At 60.0% G+C, this 14,708-nt stretch overlaps 6 protein-coding genes across 6 annotated transcripts; 2 read left to right on the forward strand and 4 right to left on the reverse strand.

Moving 5' to 3' along the window:
- Positions 1 to 26: 26 nt before the first annotated feature.
- Positions 27 to 965, reverse strand: TRAVEDRAFT_76963 (uncharacterized protein; the record flags this gene model as incomplete). The annotated part of the gene is made up of 1 exon (XM_008042342.1): positions 27 to 965. A coding segment is annotated over one exon (939 nt), but the record flags the coding sequence as incomplete, so codon positions are not given.
- A 2,046-nt stretch (positions 966 to 3,011) lies between these two features.
- Positions 3,012 to 3,722, forward strand: TRAVEDRAFT_127811 (uncharacterized protein; the record flags this gene model as incomplete). The annotated part of the gene is made up of 1 exon (XM_008042343.1): positions 3,012 to 3,722. A coding segment is annotated over one exon (711 nt), but the record flags the coding sequence as incomplete, so codon positions are not given.
- A 2,012-nt stretch (positions 3,723 to 5,734) lies between these two features.
- TRAVEDRAFT_127186 (uncharacterized protein) lies at positions 5,735 to 6,202 on the forward strand (the record flags this gene model as incomplete). Its single annotated transcript, XM_008042344.1, has 1 exon — positions 5,735 to 6,202. A coding segment is annotated over one exon (468 nt), but the record flags the coding sequence as incomplete, so codon positions are not given.
- Positions 6,203 to 8,417: 2,215 nt separating this feature from the next.
- TRAVEDRAFT_127472 (chitinase) lies at positions 8,418 to 9,582 on the reverse strand (the record flags this gene model as incomplete). Its single annotated transcript, XM_008042345.1, has 5 exons — positions 8,418 to 8,701; positions 8,757 to 8,778; positions 8,837 to 8,922; positions 8,979 to 9,328; positions 9,389 to 9,582. The coding sequence occupies 5 exons, from the start codon at positions 9,580 to 9,582 to the stop codon at positions 8,418 to 8,420; spliced, it is 936 nt and encodes a 311-aa protein (XP_008040536.1).
- A 1,256-nt stretch (positions 9,583 to 10,838) lies between these two features.
- On the reverse strand, positions 10,839 to 12,655 carry TRAVEDRAFT_65708 (uncharacterized protein). The gene is made up of 3 exons (XM_008042346.1): positions 12,534 to 12,655; positions 11,311 to 12,456; positions 10,839 to 11,250 (listed from the first exon to the last, which is right to left on the reverse strand). The coding sequence occupies exons 1-3, from the start codon at positions 12,591 to 12,593 to the stop codon at positions 10,909 to 10,911; spliced, it is 1,548 nt and encodes a 515-aa protein (XP_008040537.1). The 5' UTR covers positions 12,594 to 12,655; the 3' UTR covers positions 10,839 to 10,908.
- A 393-nt stretch (positions 12,656 to 13,048) lies between these two features.
- TRAVEDRAFT_49351 (uncharacterized protein) lies at positions 13,049 to 14,697 on the reverse strand (the record flags this gene model as incomplete). Its single annotated transcript, XM_008042032.1, has 2 exons — positions 13,049 to 13,432; positions 13,492 to 14,697. 2 exons carry the CDS (start codon positions 14,695 to 14,697, stop codon positions 13,049 to 13,051), a joined length of 1,590 nt encoding a protein of 529 aa, XP_008040223.1.
- Between the last annotated feature and the right edge of the window lie 11 nt (positions 14,698 to 14,708).

The following is a 14,708-nucleotide window of genomic DNA, read 5'->3' on the forward strand; positions in this document are numbered from 1 at the left end:
TGTCTCGATGGCGTACGGAGGGATCCTGCGAGCAAGCGGGCGACGTTCCGGCGATGTGAGATGCGGGCTATCGCAGTGTACGGGCGGAGCTTGAAGAGGTCATCAAGCGTCGGCCTCCGAGCAATGGCTGGCATGACACCCCACTTCCAGAGGGCAAGCTTTGTCGACCCGGAGATGCAAGCCTGTGCACACTGGAGTAGCGACTCGAGAACACGCTTTCGCGCGTCGCGCACCCGGTCGACGGTAGGTGTTGCTCGGTAGTCCCACTGTACTGGGACCGGGAGTGCCTTGAGGGCATGGTGGAGATCGCCGGCCCACGAGCGCTGACCGCGTCGAGCGAGAGCGACGGAGCAAGCGAGAGCAGCTCTGGGCACCACAGGCGCGGTGGTCACAAGTCCCTCTAGTAGCACCAGGACAGCCAGCATACGGGCGTATCGAAGCGGACGTAGCCCAAGGTCCATCAGCACCGGAAGTATTTGGGTGTGGGCGGGCAGTCGCGACATGCGGCGCGCGAAGGTGTTCTGTACGTCCTCGAGCTCGCGCAGGTCTGCGGTGTTGACGTCGAGGTCGACCACGCATGCAGATATGAGATGGGGATGTATGCGCGCGTTGTAAAGCTTCCGTGCGAAGAAGGGGGGTATGGGACCAATGAGCCCCTCCACTCCTAGAGTAGAGTTAGCCACCGCGCGCACCTTCTTCGCTTGCGATACGCGATGATTTGCATAGACGTTGCGCTTCGACGTCGCCAGCAACACGCCCACGTAGGCGGTACAGTCCGTCAGCTGCAGTCGTTCGCCATAGAGGGTGATTCGAGGCAGGGCAAGTGGCAGAGGTCCGAACGCGAGTAAGAAGCTCTTTGATACGTTGACCGCGAGCCCATTGCGCAAGCACCAGGATGCTAGGGAGTCGAGCTTGGATTGTAGGCCCTCTGGCGACGTGGACAGCAGCAAAATGTCGTCCGCTTGAGCCTGAGCGAGAGAGAGAGAGAAGAGAGAGCAATCAACGCCACAAGCGCTGAAAATGATACTGGACTGAACGGTACCTGACCACATAGTATACACATGGCAGCTCGTTGTACTATCTTGGCGCTTGTTTTTTGAGTCGCAAACGTCGTAGCTTTAGCACATTTACACACACACCTTTCTTCTTTGTTACATTATTGGTCGCTGATCTCTTCGCTACTACGAAGTCAAGACGTGATTAAGTACTGCGAAACCCCATTGACTAGCGGTGTCTTGGTTCGGCTTTGTATGCGTGCGTCGCCGTCATGCCCACTGTCGTCCTAAAAGGTGCACAAACTCACCCTCAGCGGTCACCTTGTCCTGTGTTTCATCTCATATTGTGGCCATCCCCGGACCGCAAGCGCACCAGCTCCGCCTCCTCTTCGTCACTCACCACGACGACCTCGCTGACCTCGCCGCCCTGGTTATATGCTCCCTCAGGCTGTGCACTGCCGGGTGCGCCATTGTCATCGTCGTCCAAGGCCAGTAGTAAAGGCTCGGCTCCCAGCCAACAAGAGTCGCCACGAGATACAAAGGCCGAGCTTCAAGCGCCGAGACATAGTGCAAGCAGAATAAGCGCCGGCCAAATGGGACGGACGCGTCGCATCGCGTCGGCGATCGCGCCCCAAGTCCAATGACGTATGCGCGATCCTTGACGCGTCCTCGACTTGTGTCGCCTTCTTTCCGGACCTCTATAAAGTCTCGGTGCCTACAACTTTCCCCCATCCTCTTCTTCGTCCACTACCCCCACCATCTCGCTCCCCGGCCAAGATTGCAGCCTCCCGCAAGAGGACGTGAACCCTGATGTCCACGATGACGAGGATGAGGGCACCGTAAGTCATGGCAGTGTCAAGGAGAAAGTGGTGGGGTCCTGGCGTCGCCGCGAGCGGTGGTAGTAGGCCGGCTGTATGTACCTTCCACTTACGGCAGGGCGGGGTGCACAGAAGCACAAAGAAGCCCTAGCCTGGGGTTAGGAGTTGTCCAGAACTTTCCAGCTGACCCCACCTCTCTCGCCCCCGCCTACGACCCTTCTCGAACCCATCCGGCCAGGAGAAATATCTCGAATGGAGGAGGTTCAACTGGCGAGGTACGCAGTAAACGTATATACACCCCCGCTCTGCACTCACGCTTCCCCACCAACACTAACATCCACACATCCTAACACAAATCACAAACACGATGTACCCCTTCTACTATCCCCAAGCCTCCTACGCCCCCTCCTACCCTTCCCCCTCCTCCGACTCCGACTACTACCGCGCCCTCGCAGAAGAGCGCGCCGCCCGCGAGCAGTTCGTCGCCGCCCAACGCGCACAGGAAGAGGCCCGCCAGCGCGCCGCCCGCGCCCGCGCCGCCCGCCGAGCCTACGCCGCCCCGTACAGCTCCTTCCACGATGACGAGTACAGCCCGCTCGACCTCGACATGGACCTCGATGGGGGTGCATACTACCCGCAGCAGCGCCCCCTCAGCGCCAGCTACCAGCCGTACGGCTTCGCGTCCCCGTCCCCGTTCTCCACTGGGCCGTATGGGGTGAACGCGCGCCAGCAGCGCGCACTGCTGGAGGAGCAGCGGAGGCGGGAGATGCTCGAGGAGCAGCAGCGCCGCGAGGTGCTGGAGCTGGAGAGGGAGCGCCGGCGGCAGGAGGAGGAGCGTCTCCGCCGTGTCCTCCTGGAGGAACGCCAGCGCGAAGAAGCGGAGCGCCGCCGGATGCTCGAGGAGGAGCGCGCGCGGAGGGTACTTGAAGAGGAGAAGCTGAGGCGCGCGATCGAGGAGGAGAAGCTCCGGCGCGCGATGCTCGAGGAGGAGGCCGCTCGGCGTGAGCGCGAGCGCGCCCCCTTGAGGCCGCAGCAGGATTCCCTCCAGTCTCTTTTGCGCGCGCTTGGCTTCGTGCCTGCTGGGATTGACTCGGACTCGGAGCAGGTAAGTTTCGGCTGCATTGATCGCGCATCTGCCCAGATGGCTGACGATCCGCTACAGGAGAGACAGAGTCGCGACGCGCGGAACGGTCGCAGCATGCGCGCCCATACCACGTCCCCCAACCCCCGCCGGGCGAGCGTTGCACCACGCAGCCCCATCCGAACCACCAAGTCCGACCAGCCCTCCACGTCCCCAACCTACACCTTCGCGGACACCCCTCACCCTAAAGCGCACTCTCCCACCCCAGTCCCTGCCACCACCATCCCCATCCTATCCCCGAAGCCCGCCCAAGCCGAAGTCCCCGCCGCGGAGAAGCAGAAGCGCGAGCCCGGGCTCGCACCCCTCACCAACCCGACGCCTGAGCAAGTGTCCGCCGCAGAGAAGATCCAAGAAGCGTACCGCGCACACGCCGCGCGCACACACGCGCTCAAGTCCATCTCGACCCTCCGCACACGCTTCCTCGCCGCCAAGGCCGCGTTCGCGCTGCCGACGACGCTCGACTACGAGACCCCCGTGCGTGCTGCGGACGGCACCGAGACGCGCGCGCATGTAACCGTCACCGTCGACCCCGTCGTCGCCCTTCCGTCGCCTGCCCTTTCCACGACCGACGAGGACCCATTCGCACACGTGCCGAAGCTCGCGTACACCCCGACGAACGCGCCGCTGCACGCGTACGAGGAGGAGTTGAGCCGCATCCTCAGCGCGCTCGACGCGGTCGAGAGCCGCGGCGATGCGGGCGTGCGCGCGGCGCGGCGCGAGCTGGCGCGGATGGTCGAGCGGGAGGCGGAGCGCGTCGAGCGCTGGCGCGGGGTCGTCTGGGACTGGTGGACCGGGCGCGAGAAGGCACGGGAGCAGCCGTCCGTGGCTGAAACCGAGGTGCCGTCTGCGCCTACTGAGGCGGCAGAAGTCACGCCGTCCGAGCCTGCGCCGGAGGAACCGGCGATGCAAGTCGAGGCTTCTTCGGAGTCTGCGCCTGTGGACGCAGCACCTACTCTTGCCTTTACCGTGGCCACGGCCGAGCCCGCCCCGATGGAGGTCGAGCCCGAGCCCACCGTCGCCACTCCCCACATTCTCATCTCAGCTGAAGCCCACGAGCCCACTCCAACCCCCGCCGACACCCCCACATCCGATCCCCAACCATCCCCAGCAAACTCCGAGCAGCCTCCCACGCCCGAGATCGACATCCCAGACGCGGACGCCGAGCCTGAGGAGCCTGCGCCTGTCGTGGACATCGACGTCGAACCGCCTTCGCGCACGGAGCTCGCAGACCCCACAGAAGTCTCCGAGTCCACATCCTCCGAAGCCCCTATCGCCATCGCCATCGTTGAAGAGGCGGAGACAGAGGAGACGTCGACCGTCGTCTCCGAGCCTGACCGGGCGTCGTCTCCGTCGCTGAGTGACGACGTCGAGTCTGCGGACGCGGAGATGGAAACGGAGGTCGAGCCACAGGAGGTGCACACGCCCCCGCCGGGGGCGCACACGCCGCTTGTCGTTGTGGGACCCCCACTGGCGGGTCTGCATGACGCGGTGAAGGAGGCTGAGCAGACTCATGAAGCGAAGCGTGGTGCTTCGCCGCTGGTGGACAGGAGTTGGGATGAGTTCCGCGCGTATGATATGTTTTAAGCTTTGAGAACTCTGGTCGATGTACGATAGTAGCGGCATCGAACGCTTCAAGTTATCCATATTCCCTCGCTTTCTGTATAGTACTTGCTATTACTATCACTTGAATGCATACACAATCACATGTGTTGATAATGCCCACAGTATGTGCGTGATTGACCGGGGTCTGCATCAGGAAACGTGAATATCGCAGCGCCCGAGATGCGCATAGTGCCATCCCATGCTTGCTGGATACTCAACCCCAGTGAAAACCCCCCCCCCCGATTAAGATCGTATGGAGGCGGGAGGAATCGTAAGGGAGCGTTTCAAATCCGAGTTAATCGGATGAGGGCATCCAGACGCCAGATTCCCACGCCGCATTCACAATGTCTCTGTCGACGAGTGTCGACACCTGTCGACACTCGGTCGACTTCGACGAATTCCGGCCACCCATTCTACGTAGGTTCGCGATCTCGGTCGACATAGTGTAGCCTTGTAGACAGACCAATATCATGTCGACTTTTTCTACAACCTGCGTGAATCACCTTTGCCTCTCCCCACGTTATCCTCCTCCCGCCCTCTGCTCCTCCCGCCCTCCGCTCCTCCCGCAGCGCCCTTCCCGCTCTCCCACGACATGGACGCTCGCAACGGACAAGGAAGCGCCAGCAACTCGAGCGCGCATCAGTGTGACTGTCAGAAGGCTTGCGGCGGTCGCCTCAAGCCGGTTTCCGAGTCTACCTACCACGCACACGCGCCATTCCGCCAAGAGGACACTTTCAGATTCCTCGACCACGTAGCCAGCGCCCCCCAGCAAGCGAGGGCGGGTGTACGCCGTCCGCGCGGAGAGGTCTCTCCCGCGCCACCGCCAGTGCGCGAGAAGCGCAGACGCGTTGCCGACGTATTGCAGCCGCCAGAGGTGCGTATATGCTTCTTATTCGCGCGCATATACTCACGCTAGAACCACAGGGAGACCCCCCCGGACCGAACGTTGATGCAGATGTGCCCAGACTCGATGACCCGGTACACATACAGCACATGTTCCGTATCGCTACCCAGGAACTGACACGAGCATCTAGATTCCGAGTCGTTCCCCCACACAGGAACCTCTCGCAGGCGGCCCAGGAGGGGAGCCGGATGGTCCGCCGCCGGACCCACCCTTCCCCTTTCACGACGAGGAACACATCATTCCGGAACCTATTCCTGACCCGGCGGCCGGCCAAATGCCCCCGGAGGAGGACGATCCAGAATACGGCAGACACGAGAACACCGGAGCTCCCCCCGTCGCGCGACTGGCCGACCTCCGTCTCCAGCAGGAGTTCCTTGAGCTGCTCAAGACAGCGACCCACGAAAAGTCGGGACTCGACGCCGATATGATCGCGCGCATGCGCAACCTCCCGCGCACGATCCCCGATCTCTCCGACCCGGTGAATCACGACCTCCGATATGCCCTGCGTCTGTTCCTCGAAAATGGCCACTCCGACAAGGATTACCGGAAGAATCGATTCTCGGCCACGGAGCGCTTTCCCGAGATCCAGGACAGCATACCGACGTTCGAACAAGTCAAGAAACTTGTCGCCGAGCTCACCAGCGTGTCCCCCATTGAGACCGACATGTGTCCCAACAGTTGCCACGCATACACCGGCCCCTTCGCCGACCGCGAACAGTGCTTCTACTGTCCGAACGGTCGCATCCACCTTCAAGTATGGCCGAGTCAAGAGGGAGCCCCGAAAATAGCTTTGTCAGTGTCACGTCGATTGCCCGACACAGCGCCACTCAGGCCCTTACGTTCGTTTGTTCGTGGGCTTGTGCCACTCAGGACCGCTTTCCAAGGTTCATTGTTTGTCGTCTTGCTACTGCTGGCCAGCTGCCAGTGTGAAACTGCGAGCCCCGTCAACACTGAGTCCTCCGAGTCATCAAGCTACGCCATCCGTAAGTTTCGAGGAGTTGTCTTCAGTCTCTGCCACGTCCTGTGTAAATCTACGATATCTTACCATGCGTGCAACAGACCATGGCGGGCCAGAGTCCGTACCTCTACGACGACATTCTATTGCACATCCTCCACTTCGCCAGCAAAGGCACAATCGGCACTCTCATGCAGACGTGCCGCATGTTCCACAAACACGGCACACACTACCTCCTCCAGGACGGCGTCTTCCTCGCGACCGACAAACAAATCATGTCGTTCATGTTCTTCATTGTGGGCAACAGCGGCGACGAGGAGCGGCCGCGCGTTCTGCTTCTCCGCGAGCTGACTTTGTCAAGACAGCGATGTATCGAAGACGCACCGAATTCCGACCTAGTGCCATTGCAGGAAGAAACCGCCGGGATATTCCTCCATGGATTCTTCAAGGCCATTGCCTCGTTTGGCTGCCTGCTCCGGTTGACCATCTACGACTCCGAGGAGGTCCTGGGCTTGCATCCCGACCTCCCGGAGGCCATCGCCGGGCTCCGCACGCTCATCCAGCTCACCGTCTCCTTCGCGGGGATACATACGGTCAGGATGCTAAAGGCGCTCCGCTCCACGCTCTTCTACGCCGACATCACCATCGAGTCCGAAGCGCGGGACAACGAGAGCGAGCTCTCCCTCGAGGACCAAAACCCGATGTGGCTCCTGCACGGCTGCCAGGGCACCCTGCGGCGGCTGACCGCGAGTTTCTCCGTCAGCGCATCCGACAGTCCAATATTCCCGCTCGTCACCGTCGTGAACCTCAGCTACACCGATATCCCGCGCACGCAACACTACGTCCGCGCCTTCCCGGCCCTGCGCGCTCTTAACACCGACTACTGCTGTGGGTGGGGCAACGACGAGGACTACGACGTGCGGCGCGCCCAGAACCAGGACGAGCAGGACCGCCTCGGGGCGTGGCCCTCGCTGGACAGCTACCGCGGGTCGGTGACAAACCTGTACCTGCTCGGGCTCCGCTGCCCCGTCGGCACGATGGAGCTCGACCATGAGGAGGAGACGCTGGATCCGGCCGTGCTCCGCGTGGTGCTGGGCGACGCGCGCCCGCGGCGGCTGCAGCTCCGCGTCGAGGGCGGGCAGTGGCTGGTCGATCCCGACTTCTTGGCGACGTTCGCGCACCCCGGTGTCGAGGCGCTCGAGCGACTCGAACTCCTCGTCACTCTAAACAAGAATGACCGCGACATGGACGTTTCCGCTACTCTGGCGAGTACACCCTTCTCTTGTGCAGAAATCGTCGTGCAGTGTTCATATTGTGTCGCAGGACCCGGCCGTGCTGACATCGCGCATCGTCGGGCCGCTACAGGACCTCGTCGCGTTCAGACTGTGCCTGGACTGCTCGTCTATCAAGTACGTGGCTTGGGGAGCGGGGTCGGTCGAGGAAGTTCCACTTGAGCCGGTCGAAGAGGACCTGGTAGGGTGGGATATCGACGAATTCGCACACTGCATGCAACAGGAGCTCAGCGCGGCCGCGAAGCTCCAGTCAATCAGCATATCCGTCGAGGGTCATCGCACACGGAGTCTCGAGACAGTCACGGTCGGCGCGACGTGGTCTCTCGATGACGACCCCAGCGACGATGAAGACGGCAGCGAAGACAGTTCTTAAATGTAGGGCTGTACTTCAAGCAGCGAGCGTAGAGACCTTGTCATACATTTCTGACACTGTGGCCTCGGAAACATGCTCACTCATATGCGCCACCTTTTTGTAGCATGCACGAAAGCCCGAAGGTTCCTCTAGGATCGCAGCACAGTGCACCACACACCAGAACATATGCATGCGCCCGCAAAAAGGCTGGCTTCGTTACTCGTGACTACTCCTACTCGTACCAATACAGTTCGTGATCGTCAGGGTCGTAAATGAAGCACTACTACATATTCTCGTACAGGAGCCCGCAAGGTCTACCGGCAGGCCCGCGTCCGTCATTTCTCGCGCGTATGTCTGCTCAAGGGAAGGCGGTGCCCTGGACGGTCTTGACCCAGGTGGTGTCCGCGTGGGGGAACTGGAACGCCATGACGCCGGCGAGCCAGCCGCCCGCGATGGCGGTCTGGATGCACTGGTTGAGCGTCGCGGGGTCGATGAAGCCGCCGTTGGTGATGTCGGCCGTGGTGCCCGGCTTGCCGATGACGAGCTTGTTCACGTCGACGCCCGACTTCTGGATGGCGAAGATGGAGGAGGGCGTGCTGTTCAGGAGGGTGTCGCAGTCGTCGTACCCGGGCGAGGGCGATTCTATGGACGGCATGTTAGGGCAGTGTATTTGCAACGTTCGATGTAGAGGACTCACGGTTGTAGAACTGAATGTTGTACTGCGAGTGCCGAATGGTCAGTACGGAGAGCAATGACACAGCGAAGACTTTTACGTACCCAATCGATGAGGGCACCGACGTTCTTGTCGACCGTGAGATAGCAACCCCCTGGGCAGAAGCCGGGCGAGAACCAGGGGCCAACAGCTATCGCACATGGTCAGTCCTCCTGAAGAAACCCCACGTACGACAACAACACTCACGAGCATGACTCAGGATAAACTGCCCCTGCGGCAACTGCTGGCGCAGGACCTGCGTCAACGTCGTGAGCCACGCCTCCCCAACACCGGGCTGTGCGGTGACGAGCTCGAACTCCTCGTAGTCGATGTCGATCCCGTCCAGGTTTGTGTTCAGCACGAACTGCGCGAGGTTGTTCGCGACCGTCGTCGGGTCCTGCGAGGTCGGGTGCTCCGTCTCGCCGAATGCGGACACCACGAGCGACACGCCCAAGGAGTTGTACTGCTCCTTGAGCGTCGCGCGCTGGTCCGCGGGGAGCGCGGCCCAGTTCGCGGCCTGGTCGGCTGGGCCGCTCGTCAGGAGGAAGGCGAGGTTGCTGTGCGAACGGTGTTCAGTGTCTTCACATGTGTATACTGGGAGTGTGGGGGGCACTCACATGACATTGAAACCAGCGATCTGGTCGAGCGGCGGCAGGACGCCGCCGTCGATCGCAGCGTCGGTGTACACAACGAACTTGGGACCCGGGGGGATTTGGTTGGCACGGCGGGCGTGGGGCGCGGCGTAGCCGACACTCAGGGCAGCCAGCGCCGAGCAAAGAGTGAAAAGACGCGAGAAAGACGTGGAGAACATCCCTAAACCAGAGGGTGAAGTAGAGTGAAAGCGAAGTGTAAAGGGGGGCGGAGGAGTAGAAGACGAAGTACCGACCGAGCGGGGTGAGGATCCACTGCCGTCGGGGCCTTCTCTTTATACTCGGGACATGTTGCCATTGGCGCTCCTGGGCCCGAGACGTAGATGACGGACGGCGTACAGCGGGTTGCTGTGAGCGTCAACATCGCCGGGATGCCACTCGTTGATAGGTCTCATCTTGAGCAGAACTGCCTCCAATGTCTTTCAACGCGCCCTGGTCTGATCGGGCATGCATTAACCGATCAGGCCGTTTTTTGGTGCTGTGCTTGAGCGTCGCCAGTGGACGTTTACAAATGTTGAGCGGCACCCCTGCGTGAGCAGTTCGACTGGGACCTCCGGGGGAGTCGGCTGACGACTTTTGTGATTAGCACCGCACGCGTAGAAATACCAAACCACCTTACATTTGCAACCTGATGGTCTTTTGCATAGGCATCATCAGAAGGGGACCTCGCAAGTGCATTGAGTCTAGGAAAATGTCACATACCTGACGCCTCTAGTAGTAAGTACGTCGCCACGTATGTTGGTTGATGACAGCTTTGCCACAGGCAGCGCGGACATGTTCATACGAAACGCCCACGGAAGCTGCGTGAAGCGTTGGCATACGCAAGCTTTGTTGTCCATACGTCTCTGTTGCCATGCACGATATGCAGCGGCTCACCTGATCAGCGTGAGGGCAGTACTGTGTTCAGAAAGTCCAATTCCTGCAAATCCGCCAGCGCCTCGCTACGTGCTGACACGTCCGCACCCGGACAGCGGCAGTGCAGCGTCGGGCGGCATCATGCTTTCGTTACACGCCCTCATTTGAGCCGACGATGAGGGCACTACTGCCAGTGCAATCAAACCTCTTGAAAGCGCTCGACGCGACGATGCGCGCGTGCATGCAACGAGTTCGCTTGCACGCATGCGGCATGGTAGAGCGCGAGGTGCAGCCCGCCCAACGTGTCGAGCGCTGCACCGGTGTCGTGTAAGTAGTCAACATCCCAGATACAGATGTCGAGAACCGGACGCCTCTTGCAGCACCGACGTTAAGCAACTCTCGCGTGCTCCCCTGTCAAGAATCTCAACAACGTGTATTCTAAAAGAGGTCTTGAAGGTGATCTACTCACCCATCTGACGTCCGCTCGCACCACCTGCCTCAAACCAACAATGCGAAAGCAACCAGTACCCCAAATCGTGAAAAAGTAGATTAGGAGATATAATAACATACGATGAATCTATGTCGGAAGCAATGATTGTAGAGAGTCTTCGCTCGGTGCTTGAAGGACGACACTACATTTGATTGGTGCTGTGTTTGCCTCCGTCGTCTTCGTCGTCGCTTGAGTTGTCTTTGATCGACCATTTCGCGCCAAGCGTGACCGTCTCGGCAGCCCGTGTGCGATGCCCCTTCAAAGACACAGAAATCGACTGGATCTTTGTGCTGGCCTCGTATTCTATGCGATGCGCGTAGTCGTCGATGTCCCAGTCTGCCAAATCCTGTTCATGCCGCTCAAGCGGATCATTTTGGCGTGTCTTCATTCCGTATCCGTCGCGTTTGATAGACGAGCAGTCGAAGCATAGCTTGAACGAGACAAGGTCCTTCAGCGGGCGAACAATGCTCAGTAAAATCGAGTCCTGCGAGATGACATGAACATTGCCTGCCAGAGCGCCGAAAAGAAAAAGACGTGGACTCACCAAAGTAGTGTAAACACACATAGTGCGATCAGCCTCTTCCAGCTGGACGATGAGCTCGAACCGCCTGAGCGCCTCGACGCCCGCTCGCGTGAACGTCTCCAAGAACTCAGGGGCGACCAGCCAGTACCCGCCCTCGATGCGGAGCTGCAGCCGCCGCGGGCGCGCGTCCCCCAGCACCGCGTGCAGCATTTCCGGCTCGAGCTCGTCCTCGAAGTGGCTGAGTGCGACCGTGCGGATGGGACAGCGAATCCCGAGCAGATAAAGGTTCATGATGGTGCCCTGGTAGCTCTCCAGCGCAGGCCACGTCCCGAGGCGCTCCTGCTCAGACTGGTTCTGGATGCGCAGCTCTTCGATGCTTTCGTCGTGGTCCCATCCGCAGCAGTCCCAGGTCGTGAGGGTGCGTAGATGCGGGAACGCATGGGCGTAGTGCTGCGTTCGCAGGGCGTCGGTGTAGCTGAGCCGGAGGGTCGTGAGCAGCGGGTACTGAGGGCTGTCGGGCGTGCTGACGGAGAAGGTCGCGGAGAGCCCCCGCAAGGAGTCCCGGGAGCTGTGCAGGAGCAACATCGGGTTCTTGTCTTCGAGGGGGAGCTCGACTTCGGATTCGATGCTGATGTCGGCCCAGAATAGGGCGGAGCGGAGCGCCTTCAGCATCCGGACAGTGCGGGGCCCGACGAAGGAGACATTGAGCTGTAACAGCGTGCGGAGCCCGGCGATGGCCTCCGGAAGCGCGGGATGCAAGCCCAGGACCTCTTCAGAGTCGTATATTGTCAATCTGGTCAAAATACTGAATGACCCGAGCGCGACGAAGAGCCCGTGAAGCAACATCCCGGGGTCTTCAGAGGGTGGCACCGAATTGGAGCCTGGTCGCTCGACGTGCGAGGGGTGTTCCCTTGACAATGTCAGCTCACGGAGACGCAGAATGCGCGGCCGCTCGCCTCCGCTGTTGTGGACGATGAAGAGCATGAACGACAGGATTTGCTTGTCGGTTGCGAGGGAGACGCCGTCGCGGAGAAGGTATCTTGCGCCTTGGCTATGGAGCATGCGGCACGTCTGTGTGAGAGTGCGAAGTAGATCCTTGCTGGCAAAGTTGAGGATGTGCAGTAAAATGTCGTCATGGAGGTAAGGTCTTTGGTTCGCCGTGATTCGCTAAATGCATGCACATAGTAAGCTAAGCAGTACTTGGAGCTCGGGACAAAGTGCGAGTGGAGTTCGCTAAAGCTTACGGTGAATATACCCCCATGCCGGGCGGTTCGGGAGCTTGCAGCCCCGCATGTTAAGTCCATGGGGGTAGCCTTGCAATGCTAATTGAGCTAAACGATGAGAGAGCAGATGTCGTCGAAGCTCGTGAAAGTCGCTTGGAAGGGTTTGGTTCGCGCCTCTTGCGCGTTCATAAATGATTTCACGGGCGCTAAAACGAGTAGGCTGGAGTAGGCCTGAGCGGGCTGGGCAAGTGCTAGATATCTGAGACTTCCGCGTCCAAGTCCTTTTCTCGTAACCGCCCCCCAGAGAGCCTTTTGAGGCGGTGTAGTTTAGAAATTTCGGAATGTAATTTTTCAGATGGCGAGAGCGAGAGCGAGAGAAGTCGAAGTGCTCCGGCGGCTGAGCCTGAGGCCTGAGGGCAGCTCCTAGTGCTACTTGGCGAACGCACTCCCATCTATCCGAATCTCTTCCACACTGGCAGGATGATTTGAATTAGAAGCAATTCGCTTAATCTTCCTTCGGAAAAGGAACAGACTCATTACCCCAGAGCGCGAAGGTTTTCAATACTGAATTCTATCATCTCTCGTGCCTCCTCGGCTATGAAGTCCCCGTCATCACTAGAAGCGTCGTCAGGTTCGTACACAGGCCCGACTCGGATGATCTGCTCGTCCCGCGCCCGGTGTCCCGACATGTGGAGAATGACGGACTGGAGGGGCCCAGGGGCGCCGGCTGCGCGCACGCGATGCGCGAAGGCGTCCACGTCCCATTCTGCCAGCGCTCGCTCGACGGGGACAAGCGGGTACCTGGAGTCCCTGTTGTAGAGCAATTCGAAGGGGGACGGAATCATGGGGGAGCAGCGTAGGGTGAGCCAAAACGAACGAAGGGAAGCAAGCGGTGCCACGATGCGGGAGACAACGTTGTCCTGTGGCAAGACATGAGCCTGAGTATCTGGAGCGTGAACAGATGGGCGTGCGTGCGTACCATAGTGCGCACTAGGTCCATGTTGTTGTCATCGTCTTCGCCTGACACGAGCGTTACGCTAAGATGGAGGTGGGCGAGGGAGCTCAGAACCGGTCGGTTCCAGATGGACAAGAAGTCGTCATCGAGGAGGTAACGGCCACCCGTCCAGTTGAGGTGCAGGTGCTGCGGGCAAGCGTCCAGAACAGAGCGTAGCATGTGGGTCTTAGAAGGATACGAGGATTCTTTTCGCACGTCTCTATCGTCGACCTTCAGCGACCGGATGTGACATGAGGGGCTAAGAAGATAGAGAGTGGAGACCGGACCGTAGAAGCTCCGCAGAGAGGACCATGTACCATGTAGTCTCTGCTCACGCTGGTTCGTGCGCCGAAGGCGTTCGAATTGGTCCACGGGGAGCGAATCGACGAGGCTCAAGTTGCAGTCTGAGGTGGAGAAGTGCTGCAGGTTTGGGAATGGGTGGACGTAATGGCTTGTGTGGGGTTTGTCAATGCATCGCACATGAAGGCGAGCCATGCATGGGTAACGGGGTCCTTGCTGCGTCCCGTTCGCACACGATATCGACAGCTCACGCAGAGACTTCTGAGAGCCGTGGAGAAGGTGTGTAGGCATGGTGTCTTCGTCGTCGGAGCTTCCTTCCTCATTGAGGTTATGATCCCTCGTGTCCTTCTCAGTCTCGTCAAAGTCCATGGTGAGGTCCGCATGGGTGAGGGTGGACCGCAATACCTTGAGCATTTTCACGCCGCGCCGTCCGAGAGTAGTCGCACGCAGTGTCGTGAGGCACCCCAACATAGCGATGGAGTCAGCGAGATCCGGGCGCAACCCTAGAACGCCCTCGGTCTCCTCGAGAACCAAAACGCGAAGATTGTCGGCACGAGCAAGCAAGAGGAACAGTGTGTTGAGAAGCTTCCCGGATCGGGCCGCGTTCGTGGCTGCATCTGGCCCCTGATAGTATGTCTTCTCTGCCGACACCGTCAAGGTGTGGATGTGGGAGAGGCGGTAGAGTGTGTCGCGCGACTCGATGAAGCGCATGAAGGACGCGATGTCCCTCGCGAGTTCCGTGCTTAGGGAAACACCGGTTTGCAGGATGTATTTTGGTCCGTGGTGATTGAAGAAGCCGCAGGTCCGCATGAGCACGCAGAGAGTGTACCGATCGGCGAAGGACAGAATTTGCAGTAGGACATCGTGATTGAGTCGGGCGCCGTCAGCCATCGTGACTGTGC

The sequence above is a fragment of the Trametes versicolor genome (assembly GCF_000271585.1).
Source record: "Trametes versicolor FP-101664 SS1 unplaced genomic scaffold TRAVEscaffold_8, whole genome shotgun sequence".
Classification (NCBI taxonomy): Eukaryota; Fungi; Basidiomycota; class Agaricomycetes; order Polyporales; family Polyporaceae; genus Trametes; species Trametes versicolor.

Coding starts and splice junctions, on each gene's coding strand:
- TRAVEDRAFT_65708 (XM_008042346.1), bottom strand. CDS start 12,593: ATGGACTTAACATGCGGGGCTGCAAGCTCCCGAACCGCCCGGCATGGG. Junction 12,457..12,533: donor GGCATGGGGGTATATTCACC/GTAAGCTTTAGC, acceptor GCATGCATTTAG/CGAATCACGGCGAACCAAAG. Junction 11,251..11,310: donor TGTGTGTTTACACTACTTTG/GTGAGTCCACGT, acceptor GTCATCTCGCAG/GACTCGATTTTACTGAGCAT.